We start from the raw sequence: 21,543 nt of genomic DNA, 5'->3' as shown, positions 1-21,543 counted from the left end.
AAACAGATACGATATATTTTAAGCCGTAGTAGGAATATTACCAGGTTCAGACATGCTACAGGAAGCAACTTCTGCCGGCTGGAAGCCTGGAAGTCGCTTCTGTTCATGTCCGATCAGAAATCTGTTCAGAAATTAAACATGAACTCTACCATGAAATCACGTTTCCAGCCAGAGCGGCCAACTGAACCTCACACCTAGAGTACAACAGTTTGGTGTGTAGGTAATGTGATCATCTGAGTCCACAGTAAAGAGAGAGAGAGAGAGAGAGAGAGAGAGAGGGCGGGTGTTTTGCTTTGACGTCAGCAGGTCTCCGCTCTCATTTGAGGTTAAACAGACGAGCCGTTTTTTCCGGATACGAATCAGTTCGGTTCAGGTTAAAGATTCGTTGTCTCCAGGCACTTTTGAACAGAGAGCACTTGTAAGCTGCCATAATGCAGCATTGCCCTTAAAAGAAAAGAAAATGAATAGATCCAGCCATTTTGGCCTCTTCATTGTTTACACTTGATTTAATACAAAAATTCCAGTTCTCCATGAAGGAAAATGTATTTATCATTATGCTGTTTTATTTGTTAAATCGGAACCAAACAATGCTTCATTTGAATATGAATTAAGATGTGACTAGCGGTTAGCCTCCTCACATAAACAGTCATCCCACTTGACTCAAGTCAAATGATGCAAGTTAATAAAACACTTTAAGTACAACAGCACTCAAACTTCAACCAGATGCACCAAATGCTGGATGATAACGGATAAAAGGTATAGAAAAGATTTATAATGTGTTTATGTGGCACTTTCAGAGTTTTAGCAAGACGCGTATTTGGTTGGGCGATGTGTTCTACCGCGCCAAGGCTAGCTAGCTCGCGAGCTCGCTTAACGTTAGGCCAGTGTGGTCTGTAGTTAACTGTGACAGACCAATCCAATGCTACATGTTAGCTACCTAGCTCATATTGTGGAACAAATTCAGATTAAAAACTCAGCAGTTCATGATTTACTTTTTTTTTTCATCTAAGTAGCACAAGGAAGTGAAAGTCAATGAGCTTCAGCTGAGTTGATCCGGTGAGTTGTTGTTGTTGGCTTTTCTTAAGTCAGTTGGAAGATTCGTTCAAAACGCCTCGCTCGTCCGGGGCGTGCCCATCATTAGGGCTCACACATGGGCTCGGTGATCGCGGTGTCCGCCTGCAGCAGCCCGGTCAGGCTCCGCCACGCACCGCGTCTCCTGCAGTCTGCCGCTCCCGCTGTCGCTGCTTTCATGTGAGCTGCACAGACGAGGACGCTGTTATCGTTTCCTCTGCGTGTTCTTTTCAATTACCCAGTTTTATTTGTTTTTGTTGTTGTTTTTTGTTGTTTTTTGTGTTGTTGTTTTTCTTTTTGTCCTTGTTTTGAGTGGAAGGAAGCACGATGGAGAAGATGTCCAGACATCCCGTCCCCTTGAATCCAAGTTTTCTGGCTCCGGGGACGCACGGAGTCCTGAAGTCTCTGCTGGAGAACCCGATGAAGCTGCCGCTGCACCATGAGCACGGTGAGGCTTCCACGTTTCGTTCCCGGACGTTTTCAACAAGTTGCTGTGGTGCCCGATGAGACCCTGAGACGAAGGTCGTCATGTGATGGTGGTTGTTCACTCCGGTCAGGGCGATCAGCTGCAGGCGGATTAGACGAACGACAATAAAAACCTCCCTCAGGTGAAAGTCCGGACCGCTCGCTGGTGGCAGCACCAGAGCAGTCCAGCACCAACACGATGGGCCTTAAAGCACAACTTTATTTGTTGACGTGAACGGCATTGATGTTATTTTACTCTTTCCTTCATCTCAGCCGTTGATCAGCTCAGCTTCGAACTTTGATCACCGGTTCATCTGCTCACTTGAGGCAAGGTTCGGTCTCAAGCCCAGCGGGAGCTGACCAGACATACGTCACATCCTGGCGGCAGAAGTGATGTTTCAACATCACGTCAGTCATTTGCAGGGCCGTGTTTTGTTGTCTGATGTTTCATTGTTTTAGATGTAAAACTTCATTTCAGAAGGTGTTCTTGTTGTTGTTGCAGGTAACGAACTACCTGAGAGTAGGGGTTCTCAAAGTAGGGTCTGAGGACCCCCTCAGGGGTCAGTAAGGGTGTTTTAGGGGTCCTCAGCAAAGAGAGCAACAGCCTGGTTCCATTCCTCTTTATATGCTAATAGACTGGAGACCCGCACCTCTGGCAGGAAGTGGGATGAACCTGCATGCTTTTATGAGTCATAATAAGGTTTAGTTGTCAGGTACATTCCTCCTCAGGCTTGGTTTTTAAACTAACTTCCTGCTAGTTTCCTGCCACTTTCTTAAGTTAAGTGAAGTCATGGTCTTGTGTTTTGAGCAGAATAGTGAAGCTGAACAGGAGAGTGTGATCAGATATTTTGCAAATTAGGTGAATATAAACAGCAAAATTGAAAAAAAAAAAAGAAAAAACGGTGAAATTCCCCCTCTGGTGATTTACTTCCTTAGATAAGGGGAAATCATTTTTTTTTAACTTAAAATTTGTAATTATGTGTAAAGTTAAGTTTGATACAAAGATATCGGGATGAACATTCATAATCCCGAATGCTGATTTCCTGTGAGTCAGGAAGCGCGTGCGTTATCATCCGCGTGAAGAGATTCATGTCTGATGGCGTTGGTGTGTCACGCTGCGTTAAATTTATGACGGCTCAGAGACGCCGCTGACGCCAGTTGTTTGCTGATACCTCAGCTCAAAACCAGTGAAATGTTAACGCCAGTTTTCTACCTCAAACGGGCGCCAGAAGGCGACGTTCGGTTGATATTTTGCAACGTCAGCGACCGTCTGGCTGCTTCAGGCACAAGAGGAATGTTGGACTGGTGTGTACTGGTGTGTACTGGTGTGTACTGGTGCGGTTTTACTGACTGACTCTCCTTCTCTAATGTCCCGTGCAGCTTTCAGCAAGGAGCAGGAGAAGGAGAAGAAGCTGGAGGAGGAATGCAGCGCCCCCCAGTCGGCCTTCCTGGGCCCCACACTCTGGGACAAGACCCTCCCCTATGACGGAGACTCCTTCCAGCTGGAGTACATGGACCTGGAGGAGTTCCTGTCCGAGAACGGCATCCCCTCTAGCCCCTCCCACCACCAACCACACGCTCCGCCGGGCCCGCCGCCAATCATGCCCTCAGCCCCGCCCACGCCGGCACCTTCAGTGATGGACCTCAGCAACCACGCCTCCACCTCCGTCCACACAAGCGTCGTCTCTCCAAACTGCCTGCACAGCAGCCCACCGAGAGCAGGTAACCGCCCGGGCCGATCCAGTGGTTTAAAACAAACAAACAAAAAAACGGTGCTCTACCATGAGGTGGAGATATGACATCACTTCCTTCGTTAAAGATACACACCTTCCCTTTTGATCGACATCGATCCCGAAATATAAGAACCTCCTGTCCTGACCGTCCTACCATAACGAGGAGACATGACCATGTTGAGGGTGTGAGACATTACAGCCCCCCCACAACACACACACACACACACACACACACACACACACACACACACACACACCGTGGCCAAATACTGTGAGTTTGTTGAGCATTTTAAAGGCTGAAAAGTAGCAAATACAAGGTGAGAATCTGCTTCAAGTTCGGTCTGACGTCAACACGACACTCCAAGTCGCTCCATCAGTCGACGATCGAGTCGATCGATCGGTTCCCGCGGAGACACTCCCACTGCGCCCAAACGAAATGAAACTCTGCATAAATTAATTTTTTTAAAAATTCGATATAAGCATGACTGTTGGAGACACAGACCTGCCGGCGCTGGTCTCTCCTCTCCATGGATCATTAGAAACCTGAAAGCTGACGAAGGCCCAAACCAAACAAAACTATTTTTCTGTCTCGACGTTAAAAAAAAACAACAACTCAGAGTTCACTTTGAACAACCAGTTTCCTCTTTCGCGGTCGGTCTTGAACACAAAAGGGAGAGCTGTTGGTGATTCAGTAGGAGGACAGTCTTTCAACGTCTTTGTCCCGTCAGCTGATAAGCCGTGATGGATGAGCAGGGAACAGGAGGCGTTCCGGGCCGCGAGGGGAGATGCCATCTTTGTTCAGCAGAAATCCGTCAGCGGAGGGTTGAAACATGTCGGTTTGACTTGTGACCAGAACGGAGGGAGAATACAAGCTGTAAATGGTCGACTGAGAGCCTTCAGAGACAGAGAGACAGGAAGATAAATATGCTGTCAAACCTGGTGCTCTCCGTTAGCTTAGCATAAAGACACAGCTAGCACGTCTTGGGAGTTTACAGCCATACTCGTCATTTGTTTATCGTTCAATCACTGTTACGTGTTGGAAATCCTTGAAGGTTTTTTGTTTTTTTTCCCACCGCGGGACTTCTTCACGCAACCAGAACTGTGATTTGAGCGGGAAACAATGGAATACTTCAGGTCCACACTCCTCCGGGCGCTCGAGCGGCCTGACTAGCGTTGAGTCACAAACGCACCGTCGAACTTGATGTTTTTACAGGCTTCTGGCGAGCGCTTCATAGGGTTTACTAATTGAAGCTTACATTCTCCAGACAGCATCAAACTTTATTTATTTATTTTTTTCAGTTCTCAGCTTCTGGCTTTAATTAACTCACTTCGACCTTCAATCACCGTCTGGAGCGCTCAGGGTTTGGACGTTCTGAAAAAGGCCAGGGACACAGCAGGCTAGCAGGCTAGCAGGCTACTTTACCATGAACGATGACGATGCCTCTGTTTGCTGGTTCGTTTCCTTGCTTGAGAAGCACCTTCTGAAACGTGCCGAGCAAAGAATGCAAGGCTCAAACTCTCCACCTCCGTTTGACCAGAAGCTGCAGGTGACAGACCGGTGCAGGAGTGCCCAGGTGAAACGAGCTCAGGGGGCTCGGATCTGACCTCAGAGCAGTGAACACATCCACAAATATCTCAGCTTTAGCTGGTGTGTGAGTGTGTGTGTGTGTGTGTGTGTGTGTGTGTGTGTGTGTGTGTGTGTGTAAAACTTCAGTGTGTGTGAAGGAAAGAACTTCCGCTCTCTTACTTCTACATGTTGATACAGAAACAAAAACAAGGCTTCCTCTCAGCATGGAAAAACTTGTGTGCGTGCGTGCGTGAGTGTATTGTGTGTGTGTGTGCTTGCACGAGTGGAGTGTTTTAAGAACATGGTGTTCCCTGCTGAAGTAGGTCAGGGGGCGGCAAACCTCACATCAACACACAACTTTCCAGCTCTGTGTTGATGGTCACATTCACTAATAATCCTGCCTCACCAGACACACACACGCACACACACACACACACTGAGTGTACTAAGTCATTCTTGTCTTTACTAACTTGAGTTAAAGGTGACACACGTCTGGTAACCAAATCAGCTGCTGGAACTTTTAAAAGTCAATACTTTTTTCACTTCCTGTCATCGGTAAAACAATTCACACATTTAAATTTCTTCATAAATGCTGTTTTTCTAGTTGCACAATCTCCTAGGAAGCCAGCGAGCTCCCTCGTGTGGCTCATATGTGAACTGCAGTCACCGATCGCTGAAGAGATTCTGATTATAAAACCTGATTATTTCTGTCTCCTCCATCATTTATCATGAGTCACTGAAACAGCCGACGTGTTGTTTCAACCCAGCAGTCGTCTTCTGCTCTTATGTCTAAATTTAGCTGCGTAATCTATAGTATAATCTGGCATATTTGTGTTCCCACATGGGCCTGTGAATGTCCAGCAGATAAGGAGGCAGGAGCCAGCAGGGTTACCCGGCGTAATCGTGAAAAACAAACGGGAGAAACGAGGAGGCGGACAAAACCAACACAAACATCCTCATCCTGCTGGTTGGCGGAGGCCACGGTTCCTCCCCCTCCCCTCTTTCATCAAAGCACTTTGGACCTGCAGTCAAATCCCTGAAATGTGGCAAACAGAAACCTGAAATGTTATTTCATGATCCCCGGTGGTACGCAAAGCCAGAGGAAGCCCCGGTGCACGATCCCAACCTGAACCCAGAGCTGCACACACCTCGGTGAATTAATCCTCCGCAGGAACCACAACAACCAAGGTTTTCATGTGATTTAAGCGTTAGAAACTAATCAAAACGGTGCCGAAATAACAACATTATGATGTTAGTTTGTTCAAATTAAGGATTCACGCTTTGTCCAGTCTGTCGACAACAGGACGAGCAAGAATCTCTTAAATGCTGGTTTTCTGAATGGAGTTTGGGTCTGTTCAGCCTCAGTGTGTTTCCATGTCTTCTGTTTCCAGCTTCTCAGTTGTACAGAATTTTAGCTTTAAGTGGGATTCACCTGTATGAAGGTTGCTTTCGAGTACGCATGGCCGGATGATCAGCTTCCTCCCTTTTTCAGCCCGCTGTGTCATTAAGGCTGATTGTTGGCGCTCAGTAACCCCCAACTTTAAAAAGAACCTGCTTCCACCCCCACGGTTTCATCAAATAAGTCCTCACAATGATAGACAAACACCAGCAGCTGCCCCCGGCCTGTGCAGGAGCAGCTGGAGAGGAAAAACAAATATTCTCTTCCAAGAAGTAGAGGCATTAGGAGGGGAGCTGCGTTCTGCCGTCACCTTCACTTTGGTTCATTAATCATCCTCCAGTCAGCTGATTTAGTTCTGCTGACCTCATTGTTCGTGGTTGTAAAACAAGTTCCGAAGAGATGGAAACGGACGTACCTGTTGTCTCAGCAGATAACTTTTTTTTTTTTTTTTTTTTATTGCGTTCGAAGCAAATAACGCTGGTTTACGTTCTGTGTCATCTTCCGTCAGGGCTTCCAAACTCCCGAAACACTCCCAGCCCCATCGATCCAGACTCCATCCAGGTCCCGGTGGGCTATGAGCCTGACCCAGCCGACCTGGCGCTGTCCAGCGTACCGGGGCAGGAGATGTTTGACCCACGCAAGCGCAAGTTCTCGGCCGAGGAGCTGAAACCGCAGCCCATGATCAAGAAAGCTCGTAAGGTCTTCATCCCAGAGGACCTGAAGGTAATTTGGAGTTGGTTCTGGTAGACGCTTCCTGGTAACTGGCGAGCAACTCCAGCATCACGACAAGCAGATTTTGTTAGTAAAAACAAACAAAAAAGAGCAGTGTGATTGTTAGGATTCATAAGGTGTTCAGGTGCTGCTTCTGGTATTGTGAAGATCTTTAAAAAGGATTAAAGGCATGTAAATATTTCAGCAGCACATCACGCCTGGCTGTGATGGACGGTGATTATGTCACAGCTCACGCATTAGCCACAAACAAACCCCTGATTATGTAAACTCTATATAGGGTGGACTTGAGTGGCGGTCACATGGAGGCTGCCAAGCTGGTACCGCTAGCAACAATTAGCAGACGATTAAGCAACAAGTAACGTATGGTTTAAGCCCTGAGAGTCCATCATATGTTGTCAGATACAACCCGAACATAGCGGGACACCCGATGGAGGCCAGTTTGGGAGAACAAAATGTAACAGAACCGAGGTGGCAACCCGGTCTGAGTAAACGAACAGGACAACTTTAGCTACACAGCTAACGGTCTTGTAGCAACTAACTACAAGAAAGCTATCCGACCATCAGGAAACTGCACAAAGGTACCAGACTCCTTGTGTTCTAACAGGCTCGCGTCAGGCTCAAAGGTAGAATTCAGTGCCAGCCTGGCAGCTAGCAGCAGTTAGCATTGACGTTAGCAAGAAGCAGGCCTGAAGCCCTCAGGAAACCTGGGACATCCCTGAGAGTAGAGGCAGAGCAGCTGGGAGACCTTAACTATCTGCTTTATTAATAAATGTAATGTGGTTGATGCGGGGCGCTTCTACTCGGTTCCATCTCTCCACAAAAAAAGGGCAGGAAATATAAAACTAGAAGAAGTGAAGTTCCTCCTGTGTCTCCAAAGCACAGCCAGACCTTCAAAGTTATACTTTTGATGTCAGGTTGAAACATCGGAGCTGATTAGAGTTTAGTCGAAGGCTGACCATTCGCCTCTGCCGTCATTCGTGTGTCTGGATATCTGCGCTGCGATTGGCTGGATCCTCTGGGTTAAGAGGCTTAAACGAGAGTGAATGAAAGAGCGGTGCTGATGGTCGTCAGGATTTGGCTTTTAATTTGTTAAATGAATGGCTGCTGTCCAGCCTACAGATGAAAGCTGAGGCTCTGATAATTCACTGAAGGTTACAGCCTTGAACAGAAATCAATGGAGAAGTGATACAGGTGTAGCTGCATGTTTGTCCACCAGGGGGCGGAAGAATCACCGTGACATCTCGTGTTGTTGCTCAAACATCTAAGACTTGTTATCCTTTGTGGGACTTTGAAGTAATCCCCTTCTTTCATGTCCCTCCTCCCTCGTGTCCTTTGAGCAGGATGACAAATACTGGGCCAGGCGCAGGAAGAACAACTTGGCGGCCAAGCGGTCCCGGGACGCCCGGCGGCTCAAGGAGAACCAGATCGCCATTCGTGCAGGCTTCCTGGAGAAGGAGAACTCGGCTCTGAGGCAAGAGGTGGCTGAGCTGAGGAAAGAGCTCGGGCGCACCAAGAACATCCTGGCCAAGTACGAGGCACAGCACGGGCTGCTGTGAGGACGCGTGCGCACGCTCACACACACGCATACACACACGCACACACACACACACACACACACACACACACAGAATGATGAGACACCTCCTCTCACCTCGACTCCACCAGGTCCTGATGGTTTGATTCGCAGCAGGTGAAGCTGCAGGTTATCGCGTCGTTCGTGGTGCTGAACGCGTGCGTGTTACTGGAAACATTCCTCTGCTGCTGAGCTTCTTTGGCAACAGTTTTTTTGTCAGCAAATCTCAAAAAAAAAAAAAAAAATCACCAGCAACTCATAAATCCGCCTTTGGCTCCTGGAGAGATCATTTCTAAGTAGACCTACTCAGCCTTTTCCGACTCTGCAGAAGAATCCGTGAAAAACACCTCCCAAATATACAGCTTAAACCCCTCTGAGGAGCTGACGGATGAACCAAGGACAGGAATGCAGGAAATTAACATCATTATGCTGGACAAAATTGAAAATTACTGAGAATTTAATTAAATCGAGGATGCAAATAAAACCAGAAAGCTGCTTTTTCTTGCTTCAAAGATGATATGACAAAAAGGAACATCTGCCCCCGGAGAGAAAAACTGGTGGAGAAATGGAGAAAAGCACCTTTGTGGTTCCTTTTTTTTGGCACCAGATCAATCAAACATTTTTAGGTCTAGTTTCCATGGCAACATTCAGCGAGCAAGCAGCTTAACCATGAGCATCGCCTGCCATGAATCGAGCCCATTACTCGGAGTCACGACACACACACACACACACACACACACACACACACACACACGTTTGGACATCTCTTTGACCCTGTGAACTCTTCTCATGGACTCGGATCTCTCGCCACCTCGTTCACCTTTGACCTCTGACCCCCCCTTCAACCTCTCCAAGTGTACGGTAACGATGCCTCACAGCCTCACGAACTCTGTCCGATGCAGGTAGAATCCCACAATGCACCTGTTCACATGTACATACCTGCACCTCAGCCTTGCTCTGCTCCTGATGAATGTGATCCACCTGTTGACGCTCACCTGGCGCCCAATCAATTATGATTTTTTAATCATCTGCATTTGACATGTATGCAAAAGAGCGAGTATACACGTGTATACACGTGTATAATATGGATATATATGTGTATACATTTAAAAAGACAATTTATAATGGAAACTGTTCAAAACAAATGTCAGATATTTAAGAGGATTTTCTTATAGTTCCCAAAAAATGTTTTGTATCCCAAAACTAGTTGTGACCCATTGTGTTGTAGAAATAAAACCTATTTGTTAAATCCCCCAAAAGTGGCCGAATAACATCAGCAAGTGATTTTAAAAACTGAGAATATAGGAAACCACTGACAGAGAAACCCAAAGAGAGGTTTTAGTTTCGGTCCGTTTTGGCAGCAGAAAGACGCCATGCTGCTGCTTCCGCTTGTGAATCGCTTTTAGGCGTGAATGTGATATTCGCCCCCTCGTCCTGTGTTTGGCTGGAACTTCCTGTTTATCTGTTCGTCTCTGTCGGTCAGATCAAAGGCTCAGATTCTAAAGGTGTGCGTGTTCTTAATTATATCTCGCTGGTACTGAAAACATGGAGGGCGGCGTGGCTCGGAGGTAGAGTGGCCGTCTAGCAACCGAAGGGTCGCTGGTTCGATCCTCACTTCCCCTGGTGGCCGTGTCCAAGTATCTTTGAGCAAGACACTGAGCCCCTAAATGCTGATGGCCCTGCGACGGACCGCTGACCCGTCCAGGGTGAAGTGAAGTGTAAAGGTTTTCAGTAACTTTGCTAACAAGCTAGCACTCAAAAACGCAAACCAGCACCTGTTACTCCTCACACCAATCAAAAAGTTCAGTTGACTACCTGAACGTTGTTGGTTCCCCCGCTATCGAGCGAGAAACAACCAGATGCTAACTTAGTATAGCAGCGCTACACTCAGTTATTCACCTTCAGAAGCTGTCTCTCCATGTCGTTTGTAACCGTGACTGAGGTTTTGCAGCCACGCCCCGCTGGGAGTCTCACATGCATCAGACAGACAAACGCAAAACGTGCGTCCAATTCCACAGCACAGCCACGCAGCTGCTTTCAGTTCAGATGTTGCTGTGATTTAATTGCAATAAGTGACACCAAAAAAAAAAAAAAGACGTAATGATTTGTTCTGAAAAGTGTTTTCTCAGGACAACGACAAACACTTGGGAATGCTTGTTTTCTGAGCGGCGTGCGGATCACGTCGGCCGGAGCAAATCTTCAGCAGACCGTGTGTTTGCAGCGATTGCGTCCCATTCCTCCACTCACTATCGCCTCTCGAGGAGGACAGTGGTATTGCAGGAGCGGATGTGCTGGCGCTAGCTGGTTAGCAAATGCAAAGTAGAAGATATCATATCTGTTGGTGGTTTTATTTGTTTTTTTGTTTTGTTTTTTTACAGTGTGAGTTTCAGGAAAAACATATTGTGTATTCTTCCTGAAAACATTTGTGTTCTTTTCTCTCTCTCTCTCTTTTTTTTCTTTTTTTGTTTTGGGTCTCATTTGCCATAGAAACCAAACTGGTTCCCGTCAGTGCAATAGCTGGTTCTTGATGACTTTGGCATGAAATTTTGATTTCTCTGTCGTATTCTCCAAAGTGTAGCTCAGCGATGCCCCCTTGTGGCAGAGTGAGACATGAATGTATATTTGAAACTTGGGTGAGTGGTGTGTCTTATACTGTGGAATCACTTTAGTACTCTTTACTACCGACCAAAAGAATACAGTATGTATGTTGATATAGTAAAAGTCTTAATGTTTATACAGAGCAATTCTTGTTTTTGTACAGTCTCCTTTCCGTCACAGGTTTGTTGGAAAGCAAATTTTAAGCAGTACAGAGTTCATATAAATAGAAATCTATTCAGAAATGTTACCAAACAACTTGCCCGACCAGTCGAGGCGATGCATGGGCATTATGGGAAATCTCAGAGGCTTGTTTTGTGTTCCCTGCGTAGTTGAAATACCTCAAACCTCCGGCGCACTTGAGCAGGTGCTGCCACATCAGCTGATGCAGTTCTTTGGGTTGCTTTAGCACCAGATGCTCCTCCACTTTAGTTCATTCAGATGCTCAAACGTGTACAGTTTCATGGCGCTCGTTAGCCAAGAGGAATGTAGTCACCCGACCTCAAGCACTTATGTTTTTATTTCTGTTTGATGTGATTATCTTTTCTCCTGCATCCTTGTGTTCAGTTCTCACCGCTTCTTCAGAGCTGCTCTCTGATTCTGTGTTCAATGACATGTTTCTTATTATATTTGTCCTTAATTATGTTTCTCATGATCAAAAGGAATAAAATAAAATAATCAATTTAAGTTTGGACCAGGACTCTCTCTCTCTCTCTCTCTCTCTCCCTCTCCCTCTTTTAATTTTTCTTTTACAGAAAACAGCAGGTTCATTGAAAGCTAGCAGTTGATATGAAAGATGGATATGGGTTCTAATAAAGTTCTCACTCAACATTTAAAGAACTTTATCTTGAATGTTTCAATTGTGTTTGTCTAAGTAAGTGAGAAAACTTCAAAATGCATGTTTTTCCCCCCCCCCATTTTCTAGTAGAATAATCTCATGATGATAAGAACAGTTACAGTGAAGATGTAGATTTTGGTGCCGTGATACTCTCTCAATGTGTGAACAAAATATCTGCAGGAATCTGAGACTGACTTGTCAGCCTGAAGTGCAGATCTGACGATAACCAGCAGGCGGCGGCAGCGCCCCATCAACTGCACAAGCGGAACATGAGGAGGGTTCGTGGATGCAGAGGTGAGACATCAGCCTCCCTCACAATAACGACTACAAAGAAAGGCGCCGAGATTCCGATGGTTTTTTTGTTGTTTTTTTTTGTCCATCCAGAAAAGACAGTCATGTTTTTTTTTTTGTCCATCCAGAAAAGACAGTCATGTTTTTTTTCTGCTGACATTCCAAAACTTGCACCAGGGAAATTAAACATTGTGTGAAGTTGCAAGCAAAATGTAGATTTTTGAGACTAATTAGTTTATGTATTTCTACGGTTGCGGGAAAGTATGTATTCATGGATGTTTCAGGAATTTCGCCAGTTCAATGGCTAATTCGCTCAGTTCATCTTCAACTGTGGCACGAAAGAACTACAAGTTCATGTCTTAAAACATGTTGTGGGTTTACGTCTCATAATAACAGTTCGATACCATTGTTTTCTATTTCTATCCATGTGGCCTTTAACAAACCACATTTCCCATGAAGCTCAGACTGGTAGTCTAGTCGCATGTCTGTAATAACAGCAGGCCAGTAACACGTCTGTGGTTGGTTTGGTTAAATATAGTTTGAGATCCTGGGAAACCAGTAAACATGGTAATAAATTATAACGCTTCTAGTGGCAAATCGACCTTAAAAACATTTAGCACAAAAAAGTTTCAAATGCAAACTTTTCAAATTGCTAATCAGTTATTTTTCTTAAAACTTCACTTACTCTGTGTGCTGACACTTAGATTCTAACGTAATGGCAGGTCCCCTTGTTACTGCCTGAGGATGAATTTCAATAGAATAAGTAAAACAAATTGCCCAGATACGAGACTGCCAACTGTCCAACCTGTGTCTTTACGTTAATCCAAATGTGTCCTACATGTGCAGCTCTTTTGGTGTATTTGATCTGGTATTCTACCCTCGGTAACACCCCACTAAGTTGGAAATGTCATTATGTAAGACCATTTTCTCAAAGTGAAAGGCAGGAGATCAGAATATTCTGTTAATCCCAAAAGCATTTTTTTTTAGCGTTGGTTCAAAATCTGTGAGGCAGCCGGTAAGAAGTGAAATGTCCTCTGTTACTGTATCAAAGGCACTCACAGTTTCTTTTTGGGTATGGAAAACTCTGAATTTTTAAGCTGTTACAAGAATAAACCTCTGTATTTATAACATAAACATCAGGAGTCATGCTAGTTTGTTAACAACTTGAAGCTAGTATTTTTGTTGTTAGCTTGTCAATGGTGCAGTTACAACAGCTGGTTTACATAATTATTCAGAGGTATAATTTCATTTAATCCAATACTTTCGCTTATATACCCTTCAAGAGTCAAATTTTAGAGCACACAAACTATACAGTCACTTTCTCAGCATGCTAACATGTTTACAATAAGCTAACATGCTATTTGGTAGCACAGTGGTCAGTTTTTCTTCCATTACGTTAGCATGCTAACGTTTGCAATGGAGGAATTCATTTATTTTTTAATGATACATTCTGACTTTATCTTGGGACTCTCACTGTAAAAATAGCTACATAAAGTAAGGCTTTGTTATCACTTTATTTCTCAAATTCCACATTATTGTTTTCACACAGTAAAATATTAGACAACACGTTGTGATTATCATCAGCGCTTTTCTTTTTTTATTCATTTTTTATGTTCGTGATCTCCAAAAATGAGTTGCTCCCGGTTCTGTGTGCGAAACCAGAGTGAAAATATGGTGACCGACAACTGGTGACCATCATAGCATCATTTCAGTTTATTGCAACCGTTTTCCACTTATTATTATGTGGATGTTCTGTGATAAAACACCTGGAACACACGGACAAATGATAATAACGATCAATCAGTATCACCTTATTGATTGATCATTGTTGAATTTCGACTTTTTCCACATCTCTGTGAGAGAATTTAAAGGTTTGTATTTCAAAATAGGTTGATATTCTGATGTAGCATTGACTGCTTACTTTTTAATCACTGGTCATTGAAATGTTGTTTGTAAGATTTATTGTTGGAATTCTCACAATTCCTGGATTTTTTTTTTCTCGTTGAAGAGCATAAACTTGGGGGGCGGCATGGCTCAGGGGTAGAGTGACCATCTAGCAACCGAAGGGTCGCTGGTTCGATCCTCACTTCCCCTGGTGACCATGTCCAAGTATACTTCAGCAAGATACTGAGCCCCTGATTGCTCCTGATGGCCCTGGGTCGGACTAGTGACCCGTCCAGGGTGAACCCAGCCTCTCACCCAATGTCAGCTGGGATAGGCTCCAGCCTCCCTGCAACCCTTAATGAATAAGCGTTAGAAAATGGATGGATGGATGGATAATCTTTAAAAAATGATCAACTATAATTACATTAGGGATCTGTAACAAGTGCACAGAGGAAACATGCTCATGTTTCATTCCACTCCTGACCAGAGCTAAAACATGAATTTGATAGGAGGCAGTTTGAGTTGGATGAGTCCAGCCCTGATGTACTTTGCGTTGACATAATATAAAAGAACTCAAGAGTGAATTCGTTTCCAGAAGCTGGGTTGTCGGTTGTAGATTGTGACGCTCCATCTCATCGCTAGCATTGAGATTAGAGGTGCCCGCCGTTTGCAGAAATCTTGTTCTGGCTCGCTGGTGCCATTTGGCAGATTGCTTTAATCCAATCCACCTTACAGCACCACGATGGAGTTCCTGATGTTTAAGTGCCACTTTTTTAACCAAGGGTTTGGATTATGTTTGACGTCACAGACGGACCAGGCCAGTCAAGTTTCCACGTGGGGGGGGGGGGGGGGGGGGGGGGTTGCGTGCATCGGTAGCGAGCCCGGTTTCTGAATCTCATGTCGGCATCAGATGAGCCGGCAGGTCAGGCCTGAACACAACAAAATCTCAGCCTGTTGACAACCTGAAGCTTACATAAGCCTCCCCGCAGACAAAAAAGCAGCGCAGGGGAAGCACAAACACATAATACATGGTCCTAATACTCTGCAGCGGTCACCATATAATCCACAAACATGGAATATGGGAGGAGGAGAGGATAATTGTGCAATTCATAATATGGATGGGATGCAGCCATTGGTGGTGCTCGCCTGGATGCGCTGGGCTTTTTTATGTAAGAGGATTTGTCCCAGTGAGGGCCTCAGTGGCACGAGTCCTCTAAAAACCGGGGTTGGATCATCGGTCAGATGCTGCCAGAGCCAATGAACAGAGAGGGCAGCCTGACGTGGAAGTCTTTTTGGTGGAGGGGGATTTTGTCGTTTCAGGAAGGAAGAGATTAAGCCGGTTGCCTTTTTGACATAACATCTCTGCTGAGGAACATGTTTCACCAACATCAAGTTGCAAGGCTAGCCTGAAGATCTACGGGGCTCATTGGGATGTTTCAAACCTTTTAGACACCTTTTTATAAAGCAAAAATGTGCAACAATTATGATTTGTGACAATCAAGATCCATCAGACAGGAAATTAACTTCTTCTAGACAGCCTCACTCTTCTATTAACACACACGTCAACATGGGATATCATTGAATTACAACATAGGTAACAAATCAGTTTCTGGTCCGTTAGCATGGGCACCATCTGTTGCATCACAATTTTTGGCGACTTTTCTCAGAATCATATCACTTATGTCGAACCTAACCACCTACGCTCACCGATTAGTTTTGCTCTTTTCCTTTCCCAAATGTTTCATATTATTAGCAAACATGTTGGGGCTAGCTCTAGCAGTGGTATGTTATGCTAACATTAGCCTGTTTAGCTGCTTTCTGACTCATTCTAGAGGAAAAAAAAAACTTTCTGTTCAGTTTCGTCCCTTTGAATTCTCAGTAACAACATGTGAGCATTTAGCCGTCTAACTTCGCACAGGTTTCCCCAAAGGAAGAGTCACAAGATCATTTTTGTACAAATCACATACATTCGATAGTTATTACAAGTAGCCTTTTTTGGCCAAAGGACGAAAACAGAGCATACAGCCAAAATTAATCTAAATCTGGATGTGTTGTGATTAGCCTACTAGCATGTATGCGCTCAACATTTGTAGACTTAAACCACCTCCGGAAATATTAGGAGTCACGGGTTGTGCGTTTTTCTTATTACCTGCCAAATAAGCATCCCCAATGAACAAGCCAGGTAAGGTAAATTGTTGACGTACCTTGCTAACCAGGTTAGTTAGCTCCCAAGCACAAATCAGTTCAAACACCCATCAAACGAAAAAGCAAAATCTGAGGCTTTGAAACAGGGGTCCACTTTACCAAGCTAGTACGTCTGCCAGTCTTTGACTGTCTATGGTCTGACTGAGAAGAAAAAGAGCTGGATTAGAGCAGCAGAGTTTGGTGTAAACATTTTATCATGTGCGTCATTTAACCACTTTTTGCAGCTGAATCATAGAGTGACATATCGGTACTGTAGTTCACACTGTAGTTCTGGCCTCACCAACAGTGAGCCTTCACCCTTAAAACGTTTCACAATTGTCTCTGTTTGTGTTGTTTTTTTCTTTTTCTTTAAATGTTTTTGTTCGTCTTCTCCCAGCAGTTGCAGTCCATTATGCTGGGATTCCTGAATTCCTCCTCACATCTTCAAGCGAGCAATGCTACGCAGCTGATTCCCACTGGTTCCAGTTCCTCATCGGTTCAACGGGATGAAGGACAGAAGCTCTTCCACCACAAACCTGCCGGTCAGGTGATCCTTCAGGTCCAGGTGAACCACCTGTAAGTGACTGGCTGAACCGTCATTTATCTGTGAGGGCATGTCAGTCTTTTCTGCACAGAGTTACTGCACCTACAGAAAGAATTCAAGGGACGTCTGGGATTTGTAGTCTTTTTGAGCAGGCAAGCCAAGAACCTAGAAAAAAAGTGGGAAAAACAGTGGTTAGCGTTATGTTCGTAAATGCCTTTGATTTTTAAAAAAAAAAAATTCCTGCTATGAAATACAGTTTTTTAATTCAGTTTATTTTGCGTTAATTAGTCAGCAAAAGATAGTAACATTTTGTGAAAAAAATTAACTTTGACCACCTTTTTCATATGTAAATAAATTAGCTTTGAAAAATATCAATATGAATTAGGAAACAATACAAGAATTTTAAAGCATTTTTAATAACAAAGGATGTTCTTTAATTTCAAATAATTTATGTCTTATATCCCATAACATTTCTCAACAATATATACTTAATAGTAATAGATGTAGTTATTTTATTTTTAAAGGCCAAATTAGGGATAACTTGTTAGATTTCTATTGAAATAAAAGTAAAGAATTCAACTATAAATCCTCTGGGTGACCCTGAAGAACCTCCATGTGCTAGAACTACAATTCTTTACAGTGGTATTAAAGAGTAGCTTAATTTGAATATCCAGTTGCCACCATTAGCTGGGCCATGAAGTGATGTTTGGCCTGAAGCGTCTCAGTAAACTTCATCCAACAAATCTCCGTTAACGCCTGCTGCCTGTCACAGCTGTAAACCTTAACCCCTCACACAGAAGCCGCCGCTGCCCGTCAATCATGCATCGAAGGGATGAGTGATGAACATGCATCCGTGTGTGTCCAGCCATTCATTATTTCCCTGTCCCGTGAGGGTTTATATTGTTAGCTCACTGCAACTTGGTGGAAGCAAGGAGGCAAGGGGGGGGGGGGGGGGGGTACGCAGGGGATTTACAGACTGCTTCAGAGCTTCATGCTGCAGCAAATAAGAGCTTAGAGTCTGGGACTTTGGGGTCCAGAGTTTTGGGGGGAGGGGATCCAACAGATTCAGTCCGGTGCCGCAGATGTGTCCTCTGTCCTGGTTTATCCACTCTGATTCTGAATGTTTCAAACTGCTTCAACATCATCTTGTAACAACATGTTAGCCTGACTACCTGCATGTTCTACGAGCAGGTGTTTCCCCAGGTCAGATGTGTTGCCGGGGTCAACTTTGCTTTTCTCATCACAAGCACTGCCAAGATCGTCGCCTGCTTCCAGATTTGAAAAGTTGAGGCGCGCTTGACGCGGCTGTCGGTGCAAGCTGGGATTAAACTTGTTGCAGGATTGATGTCGCATCGCTTATTCTTTAAGATATACTTTCCTCTCTCACCAGGACACAATCTCAGTTTCCTAAAGAGTTGAATAAATCAGATGAGCCGGAACTTTTTCTAAAATTCAAAGGAGCAAACTGAACGCTTAAAAATATTATAATTTAATATGAAAAAGTTTTATTATATTATGTTGTATATTGTCTCAGCGTAGACACATTTATATTCTTATTTGTGTATATTTTTGCTATGTTATTGTTACATTGTTTCTGTTCCATATTACTGCACAGTTTTATTTTATTATTATTTCCTATAAAAAAGCATGTCTTGATTCTGATGGGTAAACATATTTATTAGCCTCACTTATCAAGTTTTTGTTTTTCTCTCTAAGTCTCAGTAGTGAAATGTGGCGAATCAGCTGCTCAGACTCGGCTGTTGGCCTTCATTCACGTCACATATCTGTCATGTTTGATTATCTTTTATTCGCTAATGCGTGATGGATTACAGTTGGAACTTACAGAACACTGGCACGACATCGTACGTGCATGTATGGACAGTTTGTAAGGGATGAGCAGATGCCCTTGACGCAATTAATTTTAACATCTGAACACACGCACAGATGTTCACATGAAGGGTGATATCACAGATGTGGTTTGTTTTGGAGAAAAACTAATCCTTTCGGATGTAAATGCAGTGTGTCATCCACTTGGATTTTTATCTGCCGACTTTATATCAAAATGTTCTAGTTCTAGTACTCTTGTAGAGCCCTCTGAAACAACCTGTAGACCATGGTGATAATAATTCAAGTCTAGAAAAGGACTTTTTTGCAGCTGTTGTAATGGTCAGTGTCCCATGATTGATGGTTAACAAAAGAGCATTCTGGCTAGCAGATGTGTCCATTTCATCAAGAATGGACCCTTGAGGGCCATTTAATAGTTACACTCTCTTGTCCCAAACGCTAAATTTTATTATAACACAATTAAGACTGAACCGCAACATAAAGAGAACCACAGTCCATCCCCAGAATCTCTCTGATGATGCCCCTTCTCCACAAAAACAAGCGTTTGTTGTGAGACTGGATTGCTCTGTGCAGCAGACAAGAGACAAAGATATTTTAAGTAGCCATTAGTATGTTTGAAGCTCCTAACAGGGTCTCTCTCTGGTTTGAAGTCTGCATTCTTTCCTGCATCCCAGTGTGTCATCTATTAAAGACACACCTTCACACGTATACCAAACCAGCCCAGTGAGGAGTCAGGTCTGAGTCCCCAAAATGTCAGCAAGGTATGAGTCCCAACAACGTGGCGAAGAGTCTGGTGTAGGTCCCCACAGTGTCCATGAGGAGTCAGGTCTGAGTCCCCACAATGTAGCGTAGAGTCAGGTCTGAGTCCCCACAATGTAGCGTAGAGTCAGGTCTGAGTCCCCACAATGTAGCGTAGAGTCAGGTCTGAGTCCCCACAATGTAGCGTAGAGTCAGGTCTGAGTCCCCACAGTGTCAGCAAGGTGTGGGTCCCCATATTGGATCTTCAGTTTTGGCTTACTGTTGATCAATTAACGGACTAATAAGCAAGAAATAACATTCAAAATAACGAGAATGGGGTTGGTCTCTTTATTTACAGGCAATTTCCCTGGTAATTAATATTTTGTAGGATCAAAAACAGCTGAACAAAAGAATTTTATGGTTATTGTTGACCCTGTTTGGTTCACCATGAAAACACAAAAGAAGTACTTGTACTTTGTTACTTCCAATCTCTGCTTGAAACGCACGGGAAGCTCGTCCAGCATGACTCATCTGACCCTTAAATATATGAACTATTAGATAATTAAAGTGGTTTGTTGCCAAATTTTCTGGTGTAAGGTTTTATGTGAAGGTTTTTTGTTTTTTTTTGCTGAATTGCTTTTCCACATTTGCCCCAAAATTTAACTGCTTTCTCTTAAAAGAGGAAACTCAGTAAATTCCCTAAAGTAAATATAAAAATGAAAACACACACAGTAATTATTCTTAAACTTTCTTCTTATTTCATTAAATGATAAATTCAAAGCTCAGATCAGTGGACTCTGTTAGGCCCAGATGTGTGAATAAATGCATCAAGGGGTCAAAGTTCAAACATTTAAAAATGTACACTCACTTATTTTGTAACATGATGTCATCGCGTCAGCCATTGCTAATGTTTTTATCAGGTTCATTATTGCCACAGACATGTTCAGGTGAGGTGGTTAGATGAAGTTGTAAAAAGGTTTGAGCTCTGAGCTTCTTACCTGCTGCAGCAGTTCACCGACATCCGGGGATGTTAAAATGATTTAAGAGTCCGAGACTAGAAACTGTACAAAGTGATAGAACAGCTCTTCCTCCTCAGACCAAAGTACTCCTCTTCTCCCTCTCTCTTTCCCGCTCCCCTCGGTCCCGGCTCAGGTCTGGCGTTGGCAGCTCGGCGTGGCCCGCTGTGTTATTGGGCTCATAGCGAGCAGAGGCGGGAGAGTTCTGCATGACCACCAGGCGTATGGGCGACTGGCTGGGTGGCGCCGGCGCGTTGTCTGGGGCGTACTCCTTGGTGGGGTCTTTGCCCCGGCAGTCATACAGGATGCAAGAGATGAGGAAGACCAGGAGCAGGATGACATAGCTGGCGACCAGGATGATGAGGTTGAGGGTGACGGGGTCAATCTCCAGGTAGAATTCCATGAAACCCATGGTGACGCTTCATATCGTGCCTGGATCCAGAGGCGATGCAGATGATGGAAAAACCGAGAGGTTGAAAGCAGAGCAGAGGGAGATGATGAGGGTTGGACAGCTGGCTGGGAAGAGAAAGAGCAAACGAGATGAAATGAGAGGGATCAGCTGATTGAGAGAGAGAGAGAGAGAGAGGCGGCGACAGCAGGCCGGGTGGATGTGAGGCTCTCTGCTTTAAAGAGCATTAATCCTCGCTGCTCCTACAATCTTGAATTTCAGCAACCAATGATTAAAGCTGCTCAGTTTTAATAACTTAAGCCACCATTTTGGTTTTGCCAACACATGGCCGTGACAACATCAAGCAAAATGGGGGACAGCACACACCTGTCAGCTCGCCACTAGTATCACTTTGGGGATTTTGTATTAAACAACTGCTTTATTATGTCACAGAGAGTTGTACATTTGAAATTAGATTAAAAGCATACAAGGTCAGAGAACAAGCTGTCTCTCGCTCAAACATGCAACGTTAAAAGCACGGCTGTTAGCATGTTAGTACGTCCTGGTCCCACATGGCAAAGCTGCCTGCCTGAAGCAGTGTTCTAATTTTTTAGTCTCATATATTGAAGATTAGCATTATATCATAAATCCCATAGCTGACTGGGCATCTTGCGTGGCTG

At 44.2% G+C, this 21,543-nt stretch overlaps 2 protein-coding genes across 3 annotated transcripts; one reads left to right on the top strand and one right to left on the bottom strand.

The window, feature by feature from the left end:
* The first annotated feature begins 1,134 nt into the window (after window positions 1-1,134).
* Window positions 1,135-11,822, top strand: hlfb (HLF transcription factor, PAR bZIP family member b). 2 transcript variants are annotated; one of them, XM_086195566.1, is made up of 4 exons: window positions 1,135-1,519; window positions 2,917-3,258; window positions 6,744-6,958; window positions 8,305-11,822. In XM_086195566.1, the coding sequence occupies exons 1-4, from the start codon at window positions 1,399-1,401 to the stop codon at window positions 8,521-8,523; spliced, it is 897 nt and encodes a 298-aa protein (XP_086051692.1). In that variant the 5' UTR covers window positions 1,135-1,398; the 3' UTR covers window positions 8,524-11,822. The 2 variants fall into 2 exon arrangements, with proteins under 2 accessions (XP_086051692.1, XP_086051693.1); XM_086195567.1 differs by having other exon boundaries at window positions 1,139-1,519; window positions 8,308-11,822.
* Window positions 11,823-13,704: 1,882 nt separating this feature from the next.
* Window positions 13,705-21,543, bottom strand: smim36 (small integral membrane protein 36). The gene is made up of 2 exons (XM_086195942.1): window positions 20,458-21,543; window positions 13,705-17,041 (listed from the first exon to the last, which is right to left on the bottom strand). Exon 1 carries the CDS (start codon window positions 20,885-20,887, stop codon window positions 20,552-20,554), a length of 336 nt encoding a protein of 111 aa, XP_086052068.1. The 5' UTR covers window positions 20,888-21,543; the 3' UTR covers window positions 13,705-17,041; window positions 20,458-20,551.

The sequence above is a fragment of the Aulostomus chinensis genome, chromosome 23, assembly GCF_037954235.1.
Source record: "Aulostomus chinensis isolate RoL2024-O1b breed Wild chromosome 23, RoL_Achi_v1.0, whole genome shotgun sequence".
Lineage (NCBI taxonomy): Eukaryota > Metazoa > Chordata > Actinopteri > Syngnathiformes > Aulostomidae > Aulostomus > Aulostomus chinensis.
This window is presented reverse-complemented; position numbering and strand designations above follow the sequence as displayed.

What these genes read in the sequence shown, in the direction of transcription:
- hlfb (XM_086195566.1), top strand. Translation starts at nt 1,399, where the DNA reads ATGGAGAAGATGTCCAGACATCCCGTCCCCTTGAATCCAAGTTTTCTG. An exon ending in GCCGCTGCACCATGAGCACG is followed by an intron (nt 1,520 to 2,916) that starts GTGAGGCTTCCA and finishes TGTCCCGTGCAG; the next exon opens with CTTTCAGCAAGGAGCAGGAG. An exon ending in CAGCAGCCCACCGAGAGCAG is followed by an intron (nt 3,259 to 6,743) that starts GTAACCGCCCGG and finishes ATCTTCCGTCAG; the next exon opens with GGCTTCCAAACTCCCGAAAC.
- smim36 (XM_086195942.1), bottom strand. Translation starts at nt 20,887, where the DNA reads ATGGGTTTCATGGAATTCTACCTGGAGATTGACCCCGTCACCCTCAAC.